Source organism: Bubalus bubalis, chromosome 3 (genome assembly GCF_019923935.1).
Source record: "Bubalus bubalis isolate 160015118507 breed Murrah chromosome 3, NDDB_SH_1, whole genome shotgun sequence".
Classification (NCBI taxonomy): Eukaryota; Metazoa; Chordata; class Mammalia; order Artiodactyla; family Bovidae; genus Bubalus; species Bubalus bubalis.
Window position 1 is genome coordinate 41,030,953 of NC_059159.1, and position 27,908 is coordinate 41,058,860.

The window sequence follows — 27,908 nt, forward strand, 5'->3', positions numbered from 1 at the left end:
TGCAGAATCAAAAAGAAAACAAGAAAATATTTTAAAAGTTTTTCATACTGAAGAAATCATCTAATCCATCTCTAAGAAATCTAACATGGTCTCTTAAGAGGATTAAAAGCAAAAAAATACACACATATAGAGAGAGAGAGAAAGAGAGAAACTAACACAGAGCCAGGCGTGTAGCAACATTACACATTACATCCTTCTGTTTTTTTCTGACTAAAAAAATTAAAGCAAGGAATATCGGAATGTTAACCAAATCTTTTGGTTCAAGGCACGAAATTTCTTTACAAGTTTTTGTATGTCAAGGCCTGCCAGAGTAAGACATTAGAAAAGCATACTGTCTCCAGGTCCTGGAAGGACTCCTGCTATAAGTAACTGATTTGGATTTATCTGGATTTGGTTGTTCTCATTAAACCTACATGCTTATCAAAATTCCCTCAACCCTCCATCAAAAGTCATGTTCCACACAGCTGTCCCAGCCCGGAGAAGAATTTATTACTGATCTAATAGTTACATGCAGACTGCACCCGTGCAGTGAGAGCACAGATGACAGCCAGAGTTCTTTAAATGAAGTGATGACGACAGGATTTTCTAAAATGTATCAGAGCTTTTAGAGATTAAAATACGTCACCACCCCAGCCTCTCTGCCTGTACAGGAACCAGCAAGTTGTGAGAGCATTCATCATGTGATGCGCACAGCAGGCCTCACGGGTGCTGGCCAAGAATCACCGATGCTTGCTGCATGTGATGTCTGCGGTTAACCTGTCGCCTTTGGTTTCTTTTGTGCCGCAAACCATTCATCACTTTTATCTCCTGCAATTGCCTGTAGAAACGAAATTGGAGTTACTTAGTCTCAATCCAGAAAATAAAACTTACGATCTACTTCGTACCTTACTGCCCACAATCAAGAAATTAATGATTACAAGATGTTCATTCAGTAGAATCTTGTGTTTACTTTGACAGAGGTTGCTGTTGGGTATCGAGCAATTGCTTGTCAGTTCTCACTTTGCAGAGTAAAGGGCAGAGCCTGCAGCCAGGAAATGTGGCTGACGGCTGGCTGGAGAGCAAGGCCAAGCACACCAGGCTGTGGGCTCTTTGGAACAGAAAGTGTTGGCACTCTTAGCATCTCAGTGGGCTCCCAAGATAATCCTTATTTTTATTTGACTGTGCCACAATGCACGTGGGATCTTAGTTCCCCCACTGCAGATCGAACTCATGCTTCCCTGCAGCAGAAGCACGGAGTCTTCAGCACTGGACTACCAGGGAAGCCCCCTCTCAAGAATCTTTAGTGCTCAGGAGACTCAGTCTAATCATGAGACCAAATGTGAAAAGTTATTCTGACATTTTAGTCATGAGCTTGGAACTGATTCCTTTTCCCACACCTCCTTCCTATTTCACTGATGTTGGTACTATTTCATTTGGGGCTGCTTAACTAAAAAAAGCTTTGTTAAGAAACAGTATGCTTTGGTTCCACCAGAGTCCTTTTATTGTATTAGTCCATGGGGTTGAGGTCTTAGAAGGGGGCAGGGGAGTTGGCAGGAGCAGGGTTTACAACAGAAGTCTCCTAAAACGCCAGGTCCAGTATAACCAAGTGTTTGGAAGGGAAATACATTCAAGAACTGAATCACAGTTAGGCCTCTGTTTCCACGGGTTCTGTGTCTGCAGATATGGAGGGCTGACTATGGGACTTGAGCATCCTGGGATTCTGGTATTCCTGGTGGGTCCTGGAACCGATCCCTGTGGATACCAAGTGACAACTGTACCTTTAAAAATGCCAGTTTTCATTGTGAGGCAGGCATTCTGCTGGGTTCAGGTGTGGCAGCAGAGATCAAGTCTGACACTTTGAGGAGCACATGAAATAGTTGAGGATTCAGATGTGGAAACAACTCTTTTGCAGGTGGATGTGTGTGCGTGTGTGTGTCCTGGTGTGTAACAGGACCACAAAACCGTGAGATCAGACCAGGGGAAACGAGTAACTAACTGGCTGAAGAACTAGTGTAAAGTCATTAATCTACTTCAGGAAGTCAAAAGATGTTGTCTGCAACTGAACACGAAGAAAGTGAAGCTGAGAGTGGCTGCCATGGGCAGCGGGACTCAGAGATGGCACCACTGCATTTATACAGAATCTTAGAACTATCTGATTTTTCATTTCAATGAAAATACACACTCAGTCGCTAAGTCATGTCTGACTCTTTGCGACCCCATGGACTGCAGTCCACCAGGCTCCTCTGTTCATGGGATTCTCCAGGCAAGAATACTGGAGTGGGTTGCCATGTCCTCTTCCAGGGGATCTTCCCAACTCAGGGACTGAACCTGCATCTCCTACCTTGGCAGGCAGATTCTTTACCACTGAGCCACCTGGGAAGCTCTTGACGAAAATAAAAGGTCTTATTTGTTTTGTGTGTTTCTGATTTTTAAACGCATTTTAAAAATACATTGGTGAATTTAAAAATCAAAACTATGCCAAAGAAGACCAAAACCTCCCCATATCCCAAAGACAGATGTTTCTGTCTTCTAGGAGCCATGGAAAGTAGGGAAAAACAACAAACTGGTGTGAAAAACCCAAGAAAGCTTCTGAGTTTTGCAGGATGAGCGGAGTGTGTGGGGAAGGGAGAACGGAAAGCAGCCCTTGGGCGGAGGCCAGAGATCTACCTTGGTTAATATAAACGGTTCAGTGGGACTGAAAGGGGGTGAGTGGGGGGGGGGGGGGGCAGCACACGCGGTGGCCCGGCACGTCATGTGCTCTGCCAGAGCTCTGAGCTTATCTTGGAGGCAACAAAGGGCCATCAGAAGATTTAACAGTTTTTTGTTTTTTTTTTAACTTATTGGATTTATGCTTTAGAAAGCCTACTGCTGGCCTCAGAGATTAACTAGAAGCTGGGAGGAGGTTTGTGCAGAATTTGGAGGTGAAAATGAGAGCCTTTTCAAAAGAGAAGTAGACAGAGGATTTCCCAGGGAGAACTCTCAGCTCCTGGTGACTTGTTGCTTAAGAGAATGTAGTGGTGAGGAGCAACAGTATTCAGAAATGGCTCTGTGTGTAAATCTAAAAGTATTGTAAAATAAAAAGCCTATTAGGGACTTCCCTGGCGGACCAGTGGTTAAGAATCTGCCTTGCAATGCAGGGGACACAGGTTCAATCCCTGGCCAGGGAGCCAAGATCCCACATGCCCGGGGGCAGCTAAGCCTGTGCTCCGCAACTCCTGGAGCCCACACACCACCAATTAGAGTCCATGCACCACACGACACAGCCAAATAAAGAAATGCTTAAAAAAGCATATTAAATGTTAAAAGAAAAACCGGCTTTGAGGATTCTAGCTTAAACAACTGTGATAATGGATATACAGTAACTACCAGGGGAGGAAGCAGAGTACAGAAGAGGAAAAAAGAACTGCCTTTGAAACCTGAAAGACCTCTCTTTGGGCCCCTGCCCTGCTAACTTGTGGAATGTATAATATTGAGTGACTTATTCTTTTGAAACTCAGTTTCCTTATCTCAAAGGGGAATGCTATCCATCCACCTTGCAAATTATGGTAAGAGTTACAGATGGTAAGACACTTAAAAACAGGTCAATATAGGAGATGCTTAATAATTGGTAACTTTGGTTTTCCTATAATATTAACGAAGAATGGATCTGAAGTAAGACAAAGTTACAGGCATGTGGAGTTGTACTGTTCATGGTTTGTCCAGGTAAGAGGTTCTCTGGCTGTAATACTAGTGTGACCCAAAAAGTACGAGGCATGAAAGGAAGAGTTGATAAACTGGATGGAAAGAAACGTCTTCTCTTCAAAAGACTCTATAAGAAAATAAACAGGCAAACCACTGAATGGGAAAAGTGCTCATCTTTACAGATTACCTAACAAATGACTCGTATCCAGAAGTCCAACCCATCGATAAGAAAGAGTCAAATTTTCTTAAAATGTGGATTTAAATGGGCCTTGAATAATATGCAAATATTCAAATGAGAAAAAGGACATTCTAGGATAATAAAATAATGTAAGCAAAGACACACAGAGTGAAAATAAATTCATATTTAGAGGTTAGAGAATGGCTAAAATGTAAAATACATCATTGGTGTGTCTACTGGTTGGTTTTTCATGAAACTCAATGGATCAGGTAAGTTATTCATATTGATATAGTCCAATCATATTAAAACCAATTAAAAAATACACAGAGCAGTAAAGAAACAAAGAAAATACATGGGACAAACTAATATATAAAACCATTTTTAGATGGCCAGGGAAAATTTAATAAGAACTGGATTTTAGGTGACATTAAGGATATAGTGTTGATTTTTTTTGGCCACGCCATGTGGCATGGGGGATCTTAGTTCCTGGACCAAGGATTAAACCCATGTACCTTGTATCAGAAGCATGGGGTCTTAACCACTGGACCACCAGGTAAGTCCCACATTGTTGATTTTTTAAGTGTGATGATGTCGCTGTGGTATACAAGAAAATTCCTTAACTTAAAATGTGTAAAACATTTAAATATTTACGGTTGAAATGACAGGGCATCTGAAATTTGCCTTAAAATTCTCCAACAAACATCTTCACTGACAAAAAAAAGTGGGGTGGAAAGGAATGATGAAAAATTATGGCAGAGTTGATGGGTGATAATCACATAGGGATTTGTTGTTCTCTTTTGTGTATATTTGGAATTTTTAATCATAGCATCACCAACTCAATGGACACAAATCTGAGCAAATTCCAGGAGACAGTGGAGGACAGAGGAGCTTGGAGCGCCACAGTCCACACGGTCTCAAAGAGTCGGACACAACTTAGTGACTGAACAATAATTACAAATAAAATTATGGCAAGAAATAGACAAAAAGAGAACACACAAATGTTGGTGAGGATTTAGAACAGCTGGAACTCTTCTATACATACATGCCCCATAGTTTAAAATATTCAATCACTTTGGACAACTGTTTGGCAGCTTCTTAGAAAGTAAAAGCAATTCTCCTCCCTTCACATTTACGCAAGAGAAATGAAACATACGTCCACCAAAAGAGTTACATGAGACTGTTCATAGCAGTCTTCCTTATAATAGATAAAAATCTGGAAAAAAATTCCAATGTCCACCACTGGAAGAATGGATAAGCAGATTACTACATCCACAAAACTGAATACCACTCAGCTAAAGGAAAAAAAGAGAACTCTGGAATGTGCAATTACATGGAGGAATCTCAAAAATGTTACCGAAAGAAGCCACTCCATTTATATGAAGTCTAAGGATAGACAAAGCCAGTATGACAGAAATCAGAACAGTAGTTGCTGCTGGGAGGAGGAGTTGGAAGCTAAAAACGGGCATAAGAGAACTTTCTATAATGATGAAAATGTTCTATATTTTGAGTAGTGAATATGAGTTTATGAAAGTATCAAAATTTATCAACATAAACACCAAATTTCTGTACACTTAAGTTCAATGTATTCTTTACCTCAGTAACAACAATCAAAAATGCCTGTTTAGAGCTTAGAGGGGAGTGGGAACTAGAAATTAAGAAGACTAGAACAGATGATGGCTGAAGCTCAGAAAAGAGATAACCAGAGGAGTAGGTAACTTCTCAGAGAAAAGAAAGAATGTACGAGGAGAGTAAAAGACAGCCAGACTGGGACCGTGGGCAACATCACTTCAGGACCAGTCACAGAAAAAGGTGCCTGTGGCTGAGGGGAAGCCGTCAGACAGACAGCAAGATGGCGGAGTCTCCAACATCAAGGGAGAAGAGAGATGAGGAAGTCGGTCAGTGAGGAAACAGTAAGAACAGTCTAGCCAGTCTGGCAACTGAGAGGCCGGAGATTCTGTTTTTCCTTCGTGGTAATGTTTAGAAACACTAAAGCTTCTGTACATTTCTGGCTTTGACAAACCTCAACTGAGTGTCCGTTATTATGTCAGGAGTTTGCCAAGCACTATAAACCACACAAAAATCCTGGGAGGAGGATAACCTTATTTCTTCGCATTTCTGTATAAGAAAACTGCAGTTTAGAGACTTGAAGTAAATTTCTTAAGGTCAGTCACATAGATACTAAGTGAAACCAGGACTGGTGGATCCATTCCTTTCAGCAGCAGCAACGCATTCACCGAGCACCGCCTACCTACGAGGTGTGAGCGGAAAGCTGGGGAACGACAATACACAACGGCTTCGCAGGCTGCTAGATCATGTCTGACGAGGATGAAAAGCAGTCACTGGATTTGGCAAGAGGGAGGTTACTGATGACGTCAACGCGAGCGTTTCACCGTGTGATAGGAGCCAGTGCGGGACAGAGTGAAATGTGAATGGAAGGCAAGAAGTAGAAATGGTACCGAAGAAATTAACACAACATTATGAATCAACTATACTTCAAAAAAAAAAAAAAAAAAAGAACTATGAGATCATAGCATTCATGGCCAAAGAAATCTGTGACTGTCTCCTCCATTTTGCAGGCAGGAAATCTGGGTTCAGAGATGCTGGGAAACTGTGCTGAGATCCCCAGGCCACACAGCTTCATCTGGAGTGGCAGCTCTCACTCCCCTCCTCAGGAGTCTTGTCACTATGAGGCACAATCTGATGTACTTCCTCCGTTTCCCTTCTCATATTCTGAAAGCAAAATACCCCCTCTGCCTCAGAAAACAACTCCAGTGAAGTTTCTTCTGCTGTCCCTCACCCCACCCTTCTCACCACCTGCAAACAACTAGCTTCTGTGTTTCTCATTAAAAAGGGATGACTTACTCCATCAATCACTATCCCAACAAAATTAGACAGTACACACACACACACACACACACACACACACACACACACACACACGCACACAGAAGTAGAAATGGCATGCAGGGAGATTTTTAGAAGGAACCTGGAGAATGGATATGGGGTGAATAAAGAGAGTTTTTCAAGATATTGGAGTTCATTTGTATGCTGGTGAGAACAATTTGCCAGGAAGGAAGAGGACGATGCTGTAGAATGGAGAAGATATGACCAAGGGGCTAAGATAGTGAGAACGGATGGCGGTCGGGCACTTCCGGTCTCTGAGCAGAACAGTGATGTATTTAGCAGCAGTGGTTTCCTCAAGGCAGCCCGAAGGGAGGGAAGGCGCAGATGCTGTACCCCGCCAAGAGTCTCATAGGTGGTCATGAAGTTGACACAAATCTCTGGCTCAAGTCACCCCAACAGCAAAATAACAGAGTTCTGAAAGTAAGAACTGGCCCTTCTCCATACACATTTTCCCCTTCGGTCAGAGGGGACAGGAATTTAGAAATGAGACTCACGTCATCCAATAATTTGTTTCCCTCTGGATCCACCTTTGAGAGTTCTCGAAATGCTTCATCTCCCACAAAGCAAATTTCATGTCCATCCTACACCAAGAGAGAAAAGAAATTTGGCAGAGAGACACCTCAGAAGAAAACCCTGGGGGCAGCCTGTCCCCTTCCTGGGTGATACTTACAGGGTCGGCCAAAATGATCACTTGCACGGTTGCCTTCCCTGGAGTGTCCAGACTCACTAGGGGAGTCAGAATCTTCTGGTTCTCCCTTTTCATCAAGTCTTCTAAGTCTGACAACTTGAGGAAAACAAAAAGGCACAGTGAGCAAGGGCTGCCACACCATGCTGGGGCCATGGTCCCCGGCAGCCCTGGAGGACTCTCAGGTCAGCCAGAGAGAACCCTGGCACCACCTGTTTGATTTCTATTATCTCAGCTGCTCTCGAGACAACTGCTGAACTTCAGACCAAAGCCACAACGAGCATGAACCTGGAGCAGGGAGGGCCAGGGTTCCTAGCTCTTGGAAGTCCCGAGTCACAGAGTTTCAACAGAAGACCTGGTACCAAACATTACCTCTTTCTGAGGGCAAGAAAAGGCAATGCGTCCAAAACCTGTTGCATGATCAACTTTCCCCGGGATGGCCCGCAGCTCCAGCTTACACTGAAAAGACATGAGAAAGTGGGTTTATTTTTCAGAACGGGTCACGTGATTAAAAAAAAACAGACAATTCAAACCAGGATAAAGGAATAAAGTAAATTCTAAGTCTCCCTCCACTGTCACTCCAGTGGCAACCAATCAGCAGTTTCCTGTGTATCCTTCTAGACACACAGCACAGGCATGTATCCTTTATTTTTTTTTTTCATACGAATGGTAACATATTTTATATATTATGCTTTCCTTTGTTTTTCTCTAATTAACGTTGCCATCTCAGCACATAAAGACTCATTTTTTTGATGGCTGCTTTAGTAGTCCATTCTATGCATGAACCATAAATCACTCAACTACTGAATCCTTGGAGCGTTTAGGCTATTTCTTTCTTTTTTTTTTTTTAATACCGGGCCACTTGCAGGCTTTAGTTCCCCTACCAGAAACTGAACCCAGGCCCTCAGCAGTGAAAGCGTGGAGTCCTAACTAGTGGACCACCAGGGAATTCCCTAGGTTGTATCTTGCTATTACAAATAACGCCAAAGAGATAAACTTGTACACACTCCTTTGTGTACATGTAGGATGAGTAGGTCTATGAAATAAATTCTTAGTAGACTTGCTGGGTCAAAGTACAAGGACTAAATCATGCTCAAATGTTACTTTTTTTTAAAAAAAGAGGAAAATAGATGATCATCACTGCATTAAGTCTTGCCTACATCTCCTCTGACTCAGCAAATCCACTCCTGAAAGGATATATCTCCAAATATAAATAAAGGTAACATCTGGGTGATGAGTTTCCTGGCAGTTTTTATTTTCTCCTTTCTGTTCTAAATACTGAATTACTATGAAGAAACTATGTGAATAACCTTCATGTCAACCTCATTTATAAGTCAAACCTAAAGTAACAGATTATTTCTTTCCAAGATCGCTCACCTGGTTATCAGCATAGCCCAGCAAAGCCCTCTGTTCCCTCTCATCTTCTTCATAAATTTTCATTCCCAGTAGATTAGACCAGTAGTTCAAGGACTTCTGAAGGTCAGACACTGCTAGAGTTACTTTTAATACAGGATCTGTAAGGTAACAAAACAGCAGAAATGGACAGGGCAGTGCAAAGGAATGGAACAGGCTCAGGTACGTGTAAGAATTTAGTTTATGATAAGAAAGGGATTTCAGGTCAGTATGAAAGGGCACTGTTAAATAAATGGCATTAAGATAACTGGCTTCTTACGGTGGGAAGAAGTGACACCTTAGACAGCAAAACACATTCCTGATGGGTTACAGGATTAAGTTGAAAGAATGAAACCATGAAAATACTCGAAACAGGTGATTATTTAAACAATTTTGGGATAGAGAAAGATTTTTTTTTTAATCTGACATCAAAGATAGAAAGATCATGAAGAAGAAAATGTGCTAGGTTAATCACACAAAATGGAAAACTTGTACACAACAACCAAAACAAGAATTACAATCAAAATTAAAGACTAAACTACAAAGTAGGAAACATCTTTTTTAACAACAAAAATGAGCAAGAAGTCCTTAATATTTAAGTCACCTTTCAACATTAATAAGAAAAAGATGCCCATCCTAGAAAAATAAGCAAGAGGCATGAAGCCGCAATCCACAAAATAAAAGGAGGAACATGCAAAAGCACATTTAACCTCACAAAGTTAGAATTCAAATAAAACATTTTGTTATCTAATCAGCAAATGATTTTAAAAAGTTCACAGAGTTAACTATTACAGTACAATGGGAAAAACCATAATGGCAGAGTGTAAATTAGTAATATTTCTGGGCAACAATTTTGACAGAATGTGTCTAAAATATGTCCCCTGTTTTTGAAAGAACAATCCCATTTTCAGCAATTAAGGAAATAACTGTGGATGTGTGAAGGGCTTTCATCAAAGACACTTATCACAGAGTTGCTCATGACAACGAGACACCAGGGACAAAGTGAATTTCTAACAACAGCCAACTGTTTCTCTTCCTATGATGTCACACAGTGGAATCCCGTACGTATCCGATTATGTATTTAGTTCTTTGGATTAAAAAGTTGGAAGGATATACTCTAAAATGTTAACAGTGGTTATCTGTTTTTTTCTTTCTGCCTGTATGTCTAGGGAGGAAAAAAATCTGTATTTTTGTAAAAAAGAATAACAGTTATATTAAAACGCTTAGTATTACTGGAAACTTCTATCTTGTAAAGTGACTTTTGGAAGAGCTGTTCCAAGTCTACATCTGACTGTGGTAAACTCAATGTAGTTTTCTTCAGTTTTCACTGCCTTAGCCCTGTGTGCTAAGACTAGCAATACCATGACTACAGCAAGATGTCTGCCACAGGAACCTCTCCCTGGCAGATTTAAGTGTTCCCCATTCATTGAGAAATCAGCAAATTCCAACAGACTCACATCCTGAAGGGATGCAGGGACAGGAATAGTTGCAGTGGGTGTGACTACACAAGAGTGATTCATTCAAAGGATGGACACTACCCAGACTGAGAGATCTGACTATACTACCAACCAGAAATTAAGGCTCCCAAGGTGTTATCACTGCAAAGAACGAAAACATCTCAGGCCTCTGGGGCCCACCATTATTTTACACACTGAAGTATCATGAAGACTATGGAAAAAGTATACAGCAAAATTCATGGCAGGAGTTAGGTATCAAAGTTAGTATTTCAAGCACCAATCACCTATCAATAAAAATAGTCATGGAAATCCCTTACATCACCTGGGAAGTTTCAAAATACCATCTCTCAGTAAGTCCCACAGCACCAGTCTAACTTCCCACACTGGAATCATTGCCCTTTCTTCTTCTGAGCTCTGGATGAAAAGCATGTAACATTAGTCACAGCCATCAGACTCAGTCTGAGGGGCATCTGGGAGCTGAGGCAGACCAGCGTGGGTGAAGAGAAGGTCTCCACTTTGGGGCTTGTGCTCACGGAGGGAATGGCTGGCACAAGTGCCCCTGCTATTCGCCAGCTTTTTTTTCTTTTCCTTTTCTTGCTTTTGGTTCTTTCTTGGCAAAGCAGGTGGCAGAAGTATGGTGCATGAGGATGCCTCTGAGGCACCTGAAGTGTAGCGCAGTTTCTCTCCTGCTCACTGTGGGGGTCAGCGTGGTGGGCTCCTTACCTCACTCACCTGCACTCACTGAGAGCCAGCCCTGTAATCTGGGAAACTGTCCTCAGCCAGTGGAGACGACTAACTGGTCTAAGGATAAATCTGCTTCTCTTGCCTGCCTGTGACTGGTTCAGGAGCAGGGTGTGTGAGTCGACTCTGACCAGGAAGTTTTGCTAGAAGATTCTAGGGAAGTTTTGCTGTGCTTGTAAAGAAGAGCCACAGGAAATCAGTTTCTCTTTCTCCTACCAGATGAGAGTGTGCGGGAGGGTAGCCCCAAATGCTACTGGCAGTCACCCTACCACCATGAGGGGGAGAAGCAGACCCCTGAGGACAAGAGGGTAGAGAGAGAGATCTGGATTTTTGATGCAATTGCTGAGCTGCTGGATCAACAAACCCTGAAGTCTCTCCGACCAAGACAACACCTGCTCTATGAACTAAGACATTTTTTTAACCATTCAACCTAGAGGTAGGTTTTCTGATATTTGCAGCTGAAAGTATCCTACATCGACAAGTTACCAGTAGAACCGAACCAGTCCAGAACACTGATAGGGATGCACTGAAGTTCTGACACGAGCATATAATTTCTTAGAGGACAAGAAACAACACTGGCTTGGGAAAGATGAGTCATGTCAACACAGAGACTCCACAGGAGACTGAAGTCAAGCTCCCTCTCTCCTTCCTCCAGATGGCTTTAGACAGAGGGCTTTTGTCAGTCCAGATATAATTACCTGACTGAGGTGGACTACAGTCCTGCAAATAGAACGTATATCCTCCAGGGGCTTTGGTTTCAAACACACCGTCTCTCATTTCACTGAGCGGCCACTTCAGCTTCCTAGCGTTGTTGACAGCTTGCCTGGAAGCCACCGTGATACCCTATGACAGACGACAGAACATAATCATCCGAGAGCATAATCACAACAGATCTCCTTTAGAATGTAATGAAGTAAAACCCCACTGCCTTTATGTCAAACACCTAAGATTTAAGCAGCACTCAAAACTTTCTGCTACTAATTTTGAAGTCAGTCTTGGACATTTTTCTCCCACAAAGATTCCAAACGTTGTGGATGGTAGGCCAGAAATTCAAATGCCAGAGAAATTAGACCCACTGAATAACAAAAATCAGGCTTCCCTTGTGGCTCAGTTGGTAAAGAATCCACCTGCAATGTGGGAGACCTAGGTTCGATCCCTGGGTTGGGAAGATATTCTGGAGACGGGAAAGGCTACCCACTCCAGCATCCTGGCCTGGAGAATTCCATGGACTGTGAATTCCATGAGGTCGCAAAGATTAGTCAGACACAACTGAGCGACTTTCACTTTCACTAACAGAGAAAATTCCCCTTCATTTTCAAGATCTGGTCAGAGAAATCTTGATCTTATCCTTGGCTTGACAGCTACCTAATTAAACTTTTTTGCTTTTATTTTTACTTTTAAAACCAAAAAATATAAACCAACTATCAAGGCATCCTTTATTTAAGTGTAATCAAAATACCTAAGAATATACACTATGCCTTCCAATGTATCTGGCCTTGTTTCTAGCTTGGATGGTAGATCAGCCTCTACCTTCAGTCTTGTTAATCCATCAGCAACTCTGCGACTGGAGTAAACATTCTGAAACCCACCCTACTGTCTGTCCTCAAGACGGCAATCCCATGTTGTCATTCTTCCGCTTAAAACCCTTGATGGCCCTTCATTTTACCCTGGGATGGCTTACGATGGCCTAAAAGGGCCAAGACAATCTGACCCAGTCATTTTTTATTTTTGGCTGTGTTGGGTCTTTGTTGCCATGAGTTTCTCTCTAGTGTGGGGAGCAGGGGCTCCTCTCTAGACGTGGTGTGAGGACTCCTCACTGTGGTGGCTTCTCTTGTTGCAAAGCACAGGCTCTGGGGTGGGCAGGTGTCAGCAGTTGCAGAACGTGGGTTTGGTAGTCGCAGCTCCCAGGCTCTAGGGTGCAAGCTCAACGTCTGTGGCACACGGGCTTGGCTGCTCCAAGACATGTGGGATCTTCCTGCGCCGGGATCGAAACTGCATCTTCTGCACCACCAGGTGGACTCCTTACCCCTGCGTCACCAGGGCAGCCTCACCCCTGACCCAGGTCATTTCTGAGCCCGGCTCCTCCCCCTTTACCCCTCTCCACCGTCCTCTACGCATTTTCTCAAACATGCTGTTTGAGGGCTTTTGCACTGGCTGTTTTCTAGCTGAAATGCTCTTCCCTGAGATACTCACGCAGCTAACTCCTATCCTCTTCAAGCCTTTGTTCAAATGTCACCTTCTCACGGAAAGCTACTCTCGACACCCTACTTGAAACTGGTCATTTGCACCTACCCCCAAGTTCCTTTTCTCTCTCCGTTCTTTGCCCATTGCAATGATCATATTTAAAATGATATTAGATTATTTATTCATTCATTCAAATTTATTATTTATCGTCTGTCAGGCTCTGGGCCCCCTCTCCTTGGTTCACGGCACCAAGTTGGTTTTCCCCTTTTTTTCCTGCCTGATTTAAATTTGGAGCATAAATAGAAAGATAAGAGGAAACACAGAGCTGCTCACATGCACTGAAGCACCAAGTCCTACGACTGCTCTCTCTGACCGCTCTCAAATCCATCTACGCTCCTGCCTACTGCTGTCACTTATGAGCTTCAGACTGGCTGCCTCCCTTTTAGTCTCACTCCCTGCCAACCCAACCTCCCTGCTCTAGCCAGGGATTCTTGGATACTGCAAATTCTGTGTTATGCTCCTGCTTAAAAATGGCTCCACTCTGCCTTTAGAAGGACATCTAAGTGTCCTGATATGATGCGGCCCCAGGGGACTCCTCCAGCCTCAACTCTACCCTCTCTCTTCTCCACACACTAAAGCTCCAGCCAGATTGCATGACTCACAGTTCTCACCGCCAGGCTCCCCCTCACCTCCAGGCCTGTGCACGTCTCCCTCACCTGGCTCGGATGTCTCCTCCAGGAAGCCTTCCCTGAACTCTCACCCATCAGAGAACATGCTGGAGATTCCTCCTGTGTGTTTCCACATCCCCCTGTTCCTACCCCAATCTGAGACTTGTCACACTGTATTCCTGTTGTCTCTTTACTTGTTTCCCCCATCAGACGGGGAGCTCCTTAGGCCAGGAAACATGCTCCACTCTCTACTGTATCCCCAGCATCTAACAAGGGATATGCCATAGAACAAGTCACAAGAAATATGTTAGATGAATTAGTCAGTAGCACGGAGAGTGAGAAAAAGAAACAGAAATAAATTATGTATGTTAAGTCTGAGCCATTCTTTCCATTTACAAAACACTTTTGCACGTATCAGAGCCTCGTACAAACTTCCATCTGGTTACCTTTATTTTAATGTGTCAATGAGTTAATGAATGAGTTAACAGGAATAATGAGAGCAAATGACCAAAATAACATGAGGTAGATTTCCTGGGCAGATCCTGAGTAAGAACGAATTACTCCACTCCTGCTGTGTATCTGGGCCCAGTGACACTGTATCTCGCAGTAACTGATTAGCAAGTGGTAGATACAGATAGGACAGACTAAAGGGACAAAGTAGGTGATTAAATAGTGAATCCCACTAGGGGACTGTAAGGAGAAAAAAATATGGGAGACCCCTGTAAGCTAATGATTACTCAAGGAAGCAAGTGAGCTTAATCAGAAAACCAGGCAGGGCTTGCTTAGTAACAAAACCATGCAACAGAAGTGTGGGACATGCCCTCAAAGAATAAGACAATGGTGGCACGAGACCCACACCCTGACCAGTGCGCTCAGTCAGTTAATGATCCCTAGGACAAGATCTCTGCATACAAGAAACCCCCAGTAATTTGTGGGCCTAGCTTGACCATGTAGGGATAAGAAAACTCCCCTGCCCAACCTGAAGGAGGAGCTGATGATAGGAGCATGATGTCTACTCAAGAAACACAGAGAAGTTCTCTCCTTCCACACTTTTCCTTTGATTACAAAACTGTAGCCCACTAAGTTCTTGGGACGTGGCATCTCTTGCCTGCCCACTTGTAAGCCTCACAAGTATCCTGTTCTAATAAAACGCTTCTTATCTATCACTTTAGCTGGAGCTGAATTCTTTTCTGTGCTGAGTAATTAAAGACTATGGCACCAGAGCTCTTCAGAGCCTCTTGAACGACACCCAATGGTTTCAATACTGTTACTATAATAGATGCACAATAACTTGAGGTCCTGAATGAATGAATACAGTGTATGCAATGCCACTTTTTTATCCTTAAAACCTTGTCAGATTTTTCTGTGGCTGGGATTGACTGTAGTCGCCTGGACCAATCACAACTGTCCACTAGAGAGAAAACATTTCTCTGGATGGTGCTGGGAATCTGATGAACCAATGACTCTGGCCCCTCTACCTCCCATGGTTCAGCCATTCCCCAGGGGGAGTCCTGTCTCCTTCAAAGCTGTCTCTACATCTCGAACTTGATTTCTAAATGCTGGGAGAACACATTTCATCCTGAAGTCAGCTTGGAGCCAAGATGCCAAGCAGTTTTTTTTTTTTTAATATTCAATCCATTTTTATTATCATTATTTTTAAAATTGGAATATAACTGTTTCACCACATTGTGTTAAGCTTCTGCTGTGCAACATGAATCAGCTAACTGTATACCTGGATCCCCTCCTCATGAGCCTCCCTCCCACACCCCACCCCAGTTTAGTTCTTTTTTAAATAGAAATCATGAAACTGATTACTAAACCATGCCCAAAGTCATCAATTCAGTTAGTCATCATTATCTACAGCTGTCTCAGTGACCTCTCAAACATAAAGCCAAAAACTGGCTAGAACAAAACGGTATTTACCAGGAAGTCATTGCCAAGCTGGTAGCTGCCGATACCGTAATTGTAAGTCAGCTCTGTGACAAAGTGATCATCCTCAGGTCCATACCCCACCATTGTTTTACTCCACTTCCCATCATAAGGCCTAGAAAAGTGAAAAGAAAAAAAAAATCCAACCCAGTGATCACAGACAAAGATCTGTGGGCTTCAGGCCGCCCTCAGAGAGCTATTGGAACAAGAAGTGGGCAGTCCCCTCTGGCCCTCCAAGTACCCGTAAGGACATGACGGCCTTCGCGTGCTAAGAGCAGCTGTGGACAGTGCTCAGGAGCCCCGTCAACGAAGGCTCCCAGGACCACCCGTCTGGCACTTACTTGAGGGAAAGCTTCATCTACCCTTCCTTGAAAGCAGGGAGCTGCATCCTGTAGGGACAGTTTTCCCACCTGACCTTAACTTACGTTTTGCGTATTTGTCAACAAGCATGCAACTCCCATCAGGCCTTGGAATTTCAGGCCATGACTACTGAGCTTAACTAAGAGATACTCGATAAGACATTGCTTCATCCACAGAATACATTTCTTTGTGACCCTGAAGCTGCCTCCCTAATTTCTTATTTCTGTTTTTTATTGCCTCCTTAATTTCCACTGCTGCCTTCTACCTTCTTTGAGAAACTGCTTTCTATTCTCCAGGGGTATTCAAACCTTAGGGAGATGTTAAGAAACAAAGTGTCATACCCATTACAGGCAGCTTTGCAACCGTCCTGGAATTCCTCATGCCGAAGAATCTGGTAAGGGAATTAGAATAAATGGTAAAGTTTTCTTCATACTGCACACAGCATATTTAGCACAAACTAAAATGTCAAAACACAGACATCATCATTTGCAGGCTTTTACATTTAAGATGAACAGAAGATGACGAACTGGATATCGTTCCGAGGCTAGAAGATGAGGTAAGAGAGCATGGCTTGATACTGGGCTTCCCTGGTGGCTCAGTGGTAAAGAATCCGCCTGCAGTGCAGGAGATACAGTTTTGATCCCTGGTGCAGAAAGATCCCACATGTTGCTGAGCAATTAAGCAACCTTGGGCCCCACCTACTGAGCCTGTGTTCCAGAGCCTGGGAGCTGCAGCTGCCGAGGCCACGTGTTGCAGCTACTGAGGCCCACGCGCCCTACAGCCCGTGCTCTGCGACACGAGGAGCCACTGTGCCACAACTAGAGCGGTCCCCACTCGCTACAACCAGGGAGAAGCCCGGGCCGCAATGAAGACCCAGCACGGCCGGAAAAAAAGGAATAGCTTTATAGCAAGGGGCAGGCAGCCAAGCAAAGTTGTGAAATCTACTTACATCAGGAAGTGGGAATGTGTAGTTAAAAAAAAAAAAGCGTGGCCTTCACTTAGTTGTGATAGGGACAAAGTAAAGGGACAAAGTAGTTGATTCAATAGTGAATCCCACTACGGGACTGTAGGTAGAAAAAATATGGGAGACCCTGTAAATGCTTACTCAAGAAAGCAGGTTTGCATAACCACAAAACCGGGCAGGCTTGCTCAGTAACAAAGCCATGCCACAGAAGCACAAGATACGCCCCCAACAATAAAACAATGGTGGCACGAGAGCCACATTCTGCCCAACAAGGTCAGTAAGTTAAAGATCCCTAGGACTCGCTCTCTGCACACACAAGAAATAATAATTTGTGGACCTAGCTTGACCACCTAGAGACAAGAAAACCCCCTTGCCCAACCTGGAGGAGGAGCTGATGATGGAAGCATGATGTCTACCCAAGAAACACAAAGTTCCCTCCCTCCCCAGTTTTCCTTTGATTATAAAACTGTAGCCCACTGAGTTCTTGGGGCATGGTATCCCTTCCCTGCCTGCTTGTAAACTTCACAAGCATCCTATTCTAATAAATTGCTTCTTATCTATCACTTTGCCTCTGGTTGAATTCTTCCTGCATAGAGACATAAAGGACTAGGGTACTGGAAGCTCATTGGAGCACCCCGAAATGACATCAAATGGTTTCAGTTGCATAACTCTGAGAACAACATATTAGGGTCTGAGTCTAATATCTTATGAAAATAGATAATTTATTAAAGCATTTGACACAGAGGCTACTACACAGTACACCCTCAACGTGTCAGTTTCCATTTTCCTTTTTGAGTCCTACAGCTACTGCTGCAGTTCAAGCTCTCACCACAGCTCTCACAGACTACTGGAAATCATCCTTACTGATCTTTCCTTAAAGCCACCATAAAATTAAGCCCCTAAAGCACAGCTCTGATCACATCACTGCCCTGTTCCAAAATGTAAGAGAGCTCCCCATTTACTATGACATAAAATCCAAATTCCTTAGCATATTATTCAAGATACTATAAGAAGCAGTTCCAAGCTATTTGTCCTGGTATCCCATCTCAACTTCAACTAAGTAATCTAAGCTAAAGGCACGTAAAACTAGTGACGCTTCCCAAACATGTCTTACTTGTGCATTAGCTGTTCAGACCTCTAATGTAGGTCTGTGGAAATCCTATCTTTAGGGGTCAACTCAAGTACAAGGTCTCTATGAATTATTTCCTGAGGACCCAGGTCAGAGTTAAATCTCTCCTCTTGTACTTTTATAATAATGATAGTTAATACTTACATAATACAAACCACATGTCAAATACTACATATATAATAACACTTAATTTTTACAACCACCCTTTAATCAATGAGGAAACACTTTAAGGGAGTGTTTTGTGGTTTTCTATCACCACATGTTAACTTCCATTACCATCTGCAAAGTACAAATACAATTCCCACCAAACCAGGATCTTAACTGAGGACAGATAACAGGGTCATTTTCACCTTTGTCACCAAACCCCAAAGGAGAACCATGAAATAGGTGATATTCTTTAAATGACTGATGAATTTATAATTCACTTTGTACTCTGCAGTGTCTCTATATTAAGTCTTACTCTTGCACATTGTAAACAATGTTGCCTGCAATTCCATTTCAACAAGGATCAAACCATCAGCTAATGCAGTTGCTCACCAACAGCTTACCCTGAGGGGAATTCAGGATGGAAAAATAAGAAGCATTCTCTGCTTTTGGATTCTGGTCCTAGACATTTAAGATACATTTCTAAGGAAAATTTTCAAGGTACTCAGAACCCATCTTGCCATGCACAGAAAAGCACTAAAACCATTAACTTGAGCTGTCTATTTCTGTGCTTAGCAGTAATCTTTTGATGTTCCTACATGGTTTTGGGTTCTTCTCCATCTTCAAGCAAAAAATTCATATACCTTCTAGCTCCTCCCTTGCCTCTTCAGATCAGTTCCTCAGAGCTATCGAGAGGCTGTCTTCCACACTAGAGTCCTTAGGAAGGTCCCCAAATAAAAATTAACTCAAAAATCTTAGGTTGTTAATTTTTCTTTCAGTTGACAACATCTAAAGTCCCTCCGTAGCCGGAGCCTTCCAACAGCTTCCACCTGTGCTTGCCACCCAGGTGATCTCTGCAGAATCACAGCTGGGGAGATGCCACTTCCAGGTGTTGGAAAGGAGAATGGATTCTGATTTCACACTTCTGAGACAAGCTGGATCGTTCACCTAGACAGAGTGAGTGATCCATTCAAACCAGCCCCAAGAAAAGTAGAGCTCTGAATTATAGTGGTATCTAAAACTAAAAGGCTCCAAATCAGAAGAGTCATTGTTTACTGGAAGAGTATTACGTAACCTTTTATTTACTATCTTTCTCACAGACTGGAAACTTCGCAAAGACAGGAATAAACATTCGTTAAACAACTTAAACTGAAAGGACCTGTGTGCGCACACAGTCGGCAACTAGGAAGTGTGAGCCCCCTTTCAAAGTCTATCTAACCCAAGCTGCAATTCGTGATGCTTCCTGAACCTGAAAACCACAGAGTTAATGGGAAGTCCTGGGGCTAAGGTCCGACACCCGAGTTCGCAGTGAAATTCACATCGCACCCCTTTCTCCTCCCTCGGCCAGGTGGGGTTCAGTCACTCGCGCCCCCCTCGCGCTCCAGCCCCTCTCCGCCCCGCCTGCACCTTCATCCCCAGGACATCGCGATAGAAACGCGCCGTCTCGAAGCGGTTTCCCACTTTGAACACGAAGTGCAGAGCTCTACGACTCGCCATGACCACCTACACTACCACCGCTCACGCGTACAGTGGCGCACAAACCACAGCTGACGCCGGCGCGTTAGTGACGTCACTGGCCGCCGCCGGCGCGCCTTCGTGACGCGACCCACGGGGCGGGGGAAGATGGCGGCGCTAGTGAAGCGCGTGGGATTGGGTACGCGACCGTTGCTGCCGGTGGTGCAGGCTTGGGACCTCGATGCGCGGCGCTGGGTCCGGGCACTGCGGCGGAGCCCCGTGAAAGTGCTGTTTCCATCTGGTGAGGTTGTGGAACGGAAGCTCGATCCCGGAAAACAGCCTCGGAAGGCAGCGGCAGAGGCCAGTCCCCGGGAGCAGCGACAGAAGCAGCAGATTCAGGGGCCAGCATCCCAGACGCCCAGCACCTGGAAAGAGTCGGGGCTTCGCTATGATAAGGCTTTCCCTGGAGACAAAAGGCTAAGGTGATGTGTTCCCGAGGCTTGTCGAGTTTTCTCGTTTCTCCTCCCTCCTCATAGCGAGAGCTTGACCTCTTTCCCTTGCGTTGGAGGACTTCTTGCAGCACACCTCTCTGGTTTTTATTGTGCACAGAGGGCAGAATAAGTGTCTTTCTAACAGTTCGTTTGTTTCTTTCACTACGAAGCTCTTCATGTCTGCTAGAACTCGATGTGTGTCCGTAATGAGGATGTTGGTAATTACCCATCTTTTTGTTTCCACCCACAGCAGTGTGATGACCATAGTTAAGTCCAGGCCATTTCGAGAAAAGCAGGGGAAGATCCTGCTGGAAGGTCGTAGGCTGATTGCAGACGCTCTCAAGGCTGGTGCTGTGCCCAAAGTTTTCTTCTTCAGCCGTCTGGAATACATAAAAGAGCTGCCCATTGAAAAGCTGAAAGGTGTTAGCCTCATTAAGGTGAAATTTGAGGATATCAAGGATTGGTCCGACCTGGTAACACCACAGGGAATAATGGGTCAGTGGTTGTTCACTGTGTCTGTAGAAGGGGAGGCTTGGGACCATTTGTTCATACTTGTCTCAGGGCAACAAATTTAAATGAAATTCAAAATATTACTGGGCCAAACCTTTTCTTACAACACAGTTTTCGAATCTGTGAATCTTGTATTTTAAGTGGAAACTGAAGCCAGTTGTCTGTCATCATTTGTGTTGTGAGTTTTTATAGTCTGCAGGGAATAACCACTCCTCCTCAGACCTTATGTTTTGGGGGTCACTTCAACCTTTAATGTTCATTTAAAACTTAAGAAAATGTTGGGAATTCTCTGGCAGTCCAGTGGTTAGGACTTGGTGCTTTCAGTGCCTGTGGCCCAGGTTCAATCCCTGGTGGGAGAACTAAGATCCTGCAAGCCACTTAAGCCTGGCCCCCCCAAAAAAAGGAAACTAGATCACAGAATAATTACATAGAGTGTGACTGTACTATAAAAGAAAAAGCACTTATATATGGGTAGAAGGACATACATGTAGGGAAGTGCATGGAAGAAGTTCTGAAAGGATACATTCCACTACTGAAAGCAGTTATGAGGGAGTTGGCGGGGGGCACACTGAATTTATTCCATCAGAATGTTTACATGGATGTAATTACAAATACACCAAGAGTGATAAATAACCAAAACGTCAAATTACTCCCCATACCCACATGAGACAAATGAATCACATTTCTTGTTTCCTCAGGGATTTTTGCCAAACCTGACCATGTTAAGATGACATACCCTGAGACTCAGCTTTGCCACACACTGCCCATATCGTTGATTTGTGACAATCTCCGTGACCCTGGGAACCTGGGGACAATTCTGCGATCTGCTGCTGGGGCAGGCTGCAGCAAAGTGTTACTCACCAAAGGTAAGACCGCCTGTTACTGGGTGGAGTAGGTGGCTGTTTGTAAGTGAGCTGGCTCCGTGGGCAGATGTGTATGGACTTGGTTCTTGGATCTGTCCCTTGGTAGCTCTGTGTAAGTGAGCAGCATTGTGAGCCATCAGTTCCCTTATCTGGAAGGCAGGCGTAACAGAATCTACCTGCTAGGGTTGTTCTGAGGATTAAGTGAGATGAACGTCAAGTACTCAGCACCATGCCTGGCATGCTCATTCTTGTTGATTATCTTTAAAATTATTTTGACACCTGCTAGGTTTTTAAAAGAAATAGATGCTGGTTTTAACACTTGGTTCTGTCCTCTCATCATAAAGAGAAATTTGTAGCCTTGGTTCCAAACAGACTTGCCTGACAGTTGGGACATGCCAACAGACCTATTACAGCCTGGAAGGAGAAGGAGGGAGAGGATCATCCATCAGAAACAGTGAAGCTGCCGTTCGGTGTAAACAGAAGTGGTCCCATTGCTGAGACTTACCTGTATTGCTCTTCCCAGCTCTTTCCCCCCATCATCCCTCCCTGGGGTGCATCTCTCTGCCAGCATGAAAGTGAGGCTCGGGGTCCCTATATCCATACCCCACTCACCTGCCTTGCTGTTGAGAGCTCTGAGAGCAAGCGTGGTTTGGGGAAATGGACCTGTATCACCCAGGCAGGAGGTTTTCACGTTGTTGCTGGTGGCTGGTATGGGAGAGGTAGAGAAAGGCGGGGAACACCTGACGTGGTGCCCAGCATAGAGGACCCGAGGATGAGGGGGAATCTCAGCTTGTCCCTTACTCCTAACTGGGTGGAGAAGTCAGACTAGATGGCACCTCTTCTGTCCCGACTTGCCAGCCTCTTGGCACACAGCCCACATCCCAGCCCATTCCCCACAGTGCTCGGGAGAGCCTGTGGTTGGGGACCCACATAGACAGTGTTACCTTCTCCATGTCTTTTTTTCCTTTTTGAACTTGGTTTGCCTACTTAACCCTTCCTGAAGTTTGACAGATTAGCTTCTAAGATAACTTATAATGAGGAGATGTGTGCTAAGAAGTCAGGGAGGGTAATAGATATGTGGTGCCCCAGTCCTGCTGTCTCCTGGCTTGTGGCACTGGGAAGGGCCATGTGTCTGCTGATGCATGGAGGCGGTTGGATTTAGCACGACTGCAAAGACGGGGTGTGTGCAGGACAGGGGCTCTGGCCTTGGTTTTTCCCAGGATTGCTGTAATTTCCCCATTACTAGTGTCCTCCTTGCTCCAGTCCAGATTCAACATTGAAGCCAAATGGGTCTTTCTAAAATATAAACCAGATTCTGTCCCTATTTTGCTTAAAATGCTTTGGTGACATTGTCTTCTGGGTGAAACCCTAAACCCTTCGCCTGGGCACACCAGCCTCCTTTAAACTGGTCCTTTCCTGCCTCCTGCCTCATCTCCCACCTCACCCCCATTAATTGGCTCGATTATCATACTTAGTGTTTGGACTGTGGTGCGATTGCCGCTTCTGTAACTCTCCTCTGCCCTGGTCTTTCCCTGACAATACCCTCCTGTCCTTCATGATCCAGCGCAGGGTCGTGTTCTCCCGGTGGTTTTTCCCTGATTGCCACTCTGTGCACAAGGGTTTTCTGTTACCCTGTTCATGCTTTTTTAACTTTAGTCGTTACTGATGATATAGTCACCTGCTGAAATGTCGTCCCAGCACCACTGCCCACTCTATTACAAGCTCCTTGAGGTTGGGGACTTCCAGGCTCTCCCATCTCCTGTCCAAATGTCTGGCATGTGTGGGAGGTTTTTTTTTTTTTGGCCATGCCACATGCTTTGCAGGATCTTAGTTCCCGGATGAGGGATCCAACTCATGCTCCTTTGTAGTAGAAGTATGAAGTTCTAACCACTAGACCACCAGGGAATTCTGTGTGGTGTATGTTGAAGGAACGAATAAAAGCTGTTTTAGCACTTTGCTGGACGCTGCCACAGCTGGGGAGGCAGAGGTCCCAGCCACCAAGGCCACGATAGGACATTTTTGCTTTATCCTGATCCAGAATTAATCTGACTTCCTTCAATGTCCCCTTGTCTGGGAAGGTTCATAATCTTAATTGAATCTTCTTTAATTTGCTAGGCTGCGTGGATGCCTGGGAGCCCAAAGTGCTGCGGGCAGGTATGGGCGCGCACTTCCAGGTGCCCATCATCAACAACCTGGACTGGGAAGCAGTGCCCGACCACCTGCCCACTGACACCCGCGTCTACGTGGCCGACAACTGTGGCCTTCACGTGCAGGCCCAGGCCCAGAGGTCTAACAAGGCCAGTGACTACGGCTGGGTACGTGACCAACGCCCACTGAAGTTTCATGAGTATGAGGAAGAGGATCTAGAGAGTGGAGCGAATCAAGACTGGCTCCCTGAACTTGAGGTCCAGAGTTACGACTCAGACTGGACAGAGGCACCGGCGGCCGTGGTGATAGGTGGGGAGACCCACGGCGTGAGCCTGGAGTCCCTGCAGTTGGCCGAGAGCACAGGGGGCGGGAGGCTGCTGATCCCCATCGTGCCCGGCGTGGACAGCCTGAATTCAGCCATGGCCGCGAGCATCCTGCTCTTTGAAGGCAAAAGACAGCTGCGGGTGAGGGTGGAACACTTGAGCAGGGACAGGCGTTAACACTGAGAGGAGGGCATGTGGAAGCCATCCTCAGCTTGAAGTTGTGTCTGGTTACTGGAAAAATAAGAACTTCCATGACTTTCTGCTCAGCCTCAAAAATAAGGAAGGTCAAAATTCCTCCTGAGGTCTCCCATCTTCCCACTGATTTTTATATGTGTGTGGGTGGGTAAGAGACAACAGTAAGTGCTTCTGTGGAGTAAGTGCTCCTCGTGGCTCTTATGTTTTTAAAAATTGTCCACCAAAGAGCATCTTTGTGCCCAGAAAGTTGCTGAAGGCATCATCTTGGGCAGGAGGACCCCTCCTTCCACAGCTGCAGGTGTTTGCAATCAGGGAGGGCTGGTTAGAGTGACCAGGCTTGGTCACTTACTCCTCTGATCATTGGTCAATGGAAAGTAAGCCCCTGTGAAGTGCAGACCAGTAGATTATGTTAAAATGCTTTGTTTATTTCAGTGCGGTCAGTGGGTCTCAATGCCCATCTTTTCATCTTGGCCTAGTGGTGAGGACATTGCTGAGAGATTAATGACCCAGGAAGCTCAGGGTACAGCTAAGGCATTCAGTAGTATTAATAGTGGTTCTTCTGGCTCGGCTGTGTTGATCTCTTGGATTGTTCATTCAGGCCATGACTTAGACACTGTTTATGTATGACACAGTTTTTTCCCCCCATTTCTGGTGAAACAGCTCATTTCATCAGTTGGTATTATACCTTCTTAGCATCTCTGCAGATATTTGAAGACTCTCAGTTCAGAAAAGGAAAAAGCAGTTTTTAAATCTTCAGCTTAATCCTGCATCTCTCAACAAAGCCATACTCTTTGTAATAGCTTCCTGCTGTTAGTCCTGCTTTGTGTAACCCTTTTGGTTAAATGGAATGACTTGTTTACATTAACCCCTCGTCCAGCATAAACAGAACACTAGTGTTCTTGGTGCTGTGTGAACACAGGCTCCTGCACGGAGAGGGGCGGAAGTTCTGAGGATGAACACTGGGGGCCCTTGAGCCCACAGCTCGGCAGCAAGACCCTGCTGTTCTCTTAAACCAGGGCAGGCTGAATCCTTACTGAGCACCTGTGGGATGTAGCCAGGGACATGAGGACAGGGGCAGGTGGTGATCACTGTAAGTGACTATGGGAAGCGGCGGGTTGGGACTCGAGTATGGGACTGGCTTTTTTGCAGCCACAGAGAATATGGTTGGAGACCGAGATGCCAGCAGTGTAGTGTGAGCACCTCCCTTCCATATGGTGGCTCCTGCCTTGATTGGGCTTCCTTGGGAGCCCCTCAGCTGCTCGTCCCAGGGAGGTCCAATGAGTTGCAGCATGCCCCAGAGGAACTAGGGACCTCTCCTAACCCCTTCACCTCGCCCAGGTCCCTGGTAAACCAAAAGGTAACGCATGGCTGTGCCCAAGTGGCCCCGGTGGGACTGCTTTGTTATGTTGGAGAGGAGTGGGTTTTGCAGGAGCAATCTCTCTGGTTGGCTGTGCTCTCTCAGGCTGACAGGCTGGAAGCTGCTCTGGTCTGGACCTGCCCAGAGCCCCACGTAAATGTTGGGCGACAGCAGCCCCTGGAATGTCCTTGAGAGCGTCTATCCCCGTCGGCCTTTAGAAACTAGAAGAGCCCGCAGCCTTTGTACTGTGCTGAGCCCACAAAGGCTGCGTGTGGCCTTCTCTGCCAGCCTCACAGCCACAATGCCTGCAGGTGAAATGGGCGGACAACCCACAGAACAATACCACTCTACTGACAGTCTCCCGACACCTTGGAAAAGTGCTAAAGAAACATACATCACTGAAAAGAGGCTCCATGCCTTTTCAGCATGAAACCAGCCTCCTCGTAATTTTATCCCTGGGTTTTTGTCCCTGCTGATTTTTGTCGCAAAATAAAAACCAATGAAAGAACAACATACCTGTATCTTGTCTTTGTTCAGAAAAACAGTACTGCAAAAGAGCCTACGCCGGTTTTATCCTGGTTGTAAAAAGGAAAAGAAATTTGCGTCCCCTTCTCTTTATGATCAATGACTTGTATACCATGCCTTGTGAGTTCTTTATATATTTCTGGGTATAATTTAACAGAGGGAAGGGGCAGTCTTTCCTTTTAAATGATCATGGGGGAGCAAGTGGTGGTGAAGTTTTTTACCTACTGATGGAAATTAGCTATCTTGAATCCTTCTCAGTTTTTTACCAATATTTATGTCACCATTTCGCCAGGAAACAGGGATGAAACTGAGCAGCACATGACAAGTAAAGAACATTGCTCGGCTGAAAGAAGCCTTCAGAAGGTTGGCCAGGCTGCCCCTTGCCTTTGTGCTGCACGTAGCTGTAGTGGTGGTATCTGCCACAAGGGGGCAGTCACACCTCAAAACGACTCCCAACGCTGAAGGGAGGGGTGGAGATTTCTCCTGGATGCAAGTTGTTGCAATCAAGATCAGATCAGATCAGATCAGTCGCTCAGTCGTTTCCGACTCTTTGCAACCCCATGAATCACAGCACGCCAGGCATCCCTGTCCATCACCAACTCCCGGAGTTCACTCAGACTCACGTCCATCGAGTCAGTGATGCCATCCAGCCATCTCATCCTCTGGCGTCCCCTTCTTCTCTTGCCCCCAATCCCTCCCAGCATCAGAGTCTTCTCCAATGAGTCAACTCTTCGCATGAGGTGGCCAAAGTACTGGAGTTTCAGCTTTAGCATCATTCCTTCCAAAGAAATCCTAGGGCTGATCTCCTTCAGAATGGACTGGTTGGATCTCCTTGCAGTCCAAGGGACTCTCAAGAGTCTTCTCCAACACCACAGTTCAAAAGCAATCAAGAGGATGGAGTCAAGTCTCCCTCTACCACCCTGGGCCTGTGGCAAGCTCAGAGTTGCTGCAGTGGGAGATCCATCCACATTGTCATTTGTTCTCGGCAAAAATCTTAAAAGTACAGAAAGTTGGACCAAAAACTAAGGAGGAAATGGACAGAAATGGGAAGCAGCTGCTACAGAAAAAAACTAGCACATCTTTTTCTTTTGAATGGAGCCTCTGGAAAAGCAGCTCTCAGCAAACGCTGATGTCCCCAGGTTCTTTGAACATCCATTGGGAACCCGCCACCTCGCCCTCTAGGAGTTTCAAGATGGGAGGCATAAAAGCCCTTACCCCTCCCCAGCTTCGGTTGCTATCGCACCTTAGAATTTCAGTCATTCACAGACAAACGTATGGACACCAAAGCGGGAAGGGTGGATAGGATGAATTGGTAGACGGACATACATGGTATAAGAACCTATTGTATAGCACAGGGAACTCTGTTCAGTGCTCTGTGGTGAACTAAATGAGAAGGAAATCCAAGGAATAGGGGATATGCATACATGTGGCTGATGCATTTTGCTGTACCAGAAACACGGCTGCTGCTGCTGCTGCTGCTAAGTTGCTTCAGTCGTGTCCGACTCTGTGCGACCCCATAGACGGCAGCCCACTAGGCTCCTCTGTCCCTGGGATTCTCCAGGCAAGAATACTGGAGTGGGTTGCCATTTCCTTCTCCAATGCATGAAAGTGAAAAGGGAAAGTGAAGTTGCTCAGTCGTGTCTGAC

At 45.1% G+C, this 27,908-nt stretch overlaps 2 protein-coding genes and 1 long non-coding RNA gene across 5 annotated transcripts; 1 reads left to right on the plus strand and 2 right to left on the minus strand.

Annotated features, from left to right (window-relative positions):
- Positions 1-467: 467 nt before the first annotated feature.
- GLOD4 (glyoxalase domain containing 4) lies at positions 468-19,967 on the minus strand. Of its 2 annotated transcripts, none has more exons than XM_006052709.4 (9): positions 19,803-19,962; positions 16,500-16,549; positions 15,793-15,913; positions 11,716-11,860; positions 8,805-8,941; positions 7,800-7,886; positions 7,413-7,526; positions 7,237-7,323; positions 468-817 (listed from the first exon to the last, which is right to left on the minus strand). In XM_006052709.4, the coding sequence occupies exons 1-9, from the start codon at positions 19,890-19,892 to the stop codon at positions 752-754; spliced, it is 897 nt and encodes a 298-aa protein (XP_006052771.1). In that variant the 5' UTR covers positions 19,893-19,962; the 3' UTR covers positions 468-751. The 2 variants fall into 2 exon arrangements, with proteins under 2 accessions (XP_006052771.1, XP_025136699.1); XM_025280914.2 differs by lacking the exon at positions 468-817 and adding an exon at positions 1,457-1,731 and having other exon boundaries at positions 19,803-19,967.
- A 42-nt stretch (positions 19,968-20,009) lies between these two features.
- Positions 20,010-26,250, plus strand: MRM3 (mitochondrial rRNA methyltransferase 3). 2 transcript variants are annotated; one of them, XM_006052710.4, is made up of 4 exons: positions 20,010-20,332; positions 20,592-20,836; positions 21,550-21,717; positions 23,830-26,250. In XM_006052710.4, the coding sequence occupies exons 1-4, from the start codon at positions 20,019-20,021 to the stop codon at positions 24,360-24,362; spliced, it is 1,260 nt and encodes a 419-aa protein (XP_006052772.2). In that variant the 5' UTR covers positions 20,010-20,018; the 3' UTR covers positions 24,363-26,250. The 2 variants fall into 2 exon arrangements, with proteins under 2 accessions (XP_006052772.2, XP_025136698.2); XM_025280913.3 differs by lacking the exon at positions 20,010-20,332 and having other exon boundaries at positions 20,641-20,778.
- On the minus strand, positions 21,405-23,834 carry LOC123332985. Its single transcript, XR_006550217.2, has 2 exons — positions 22,327-23,834; positions 21,405-22,128 (listed from the first exon to the last, which is right to left on the minus strand). It is a non-coding gene; the product is annotated as an uncharacterized LOC123332985 (long non-coding RNA).
- Positions 26,251-27,908: the final 1,658 nt, after the last annotated feature.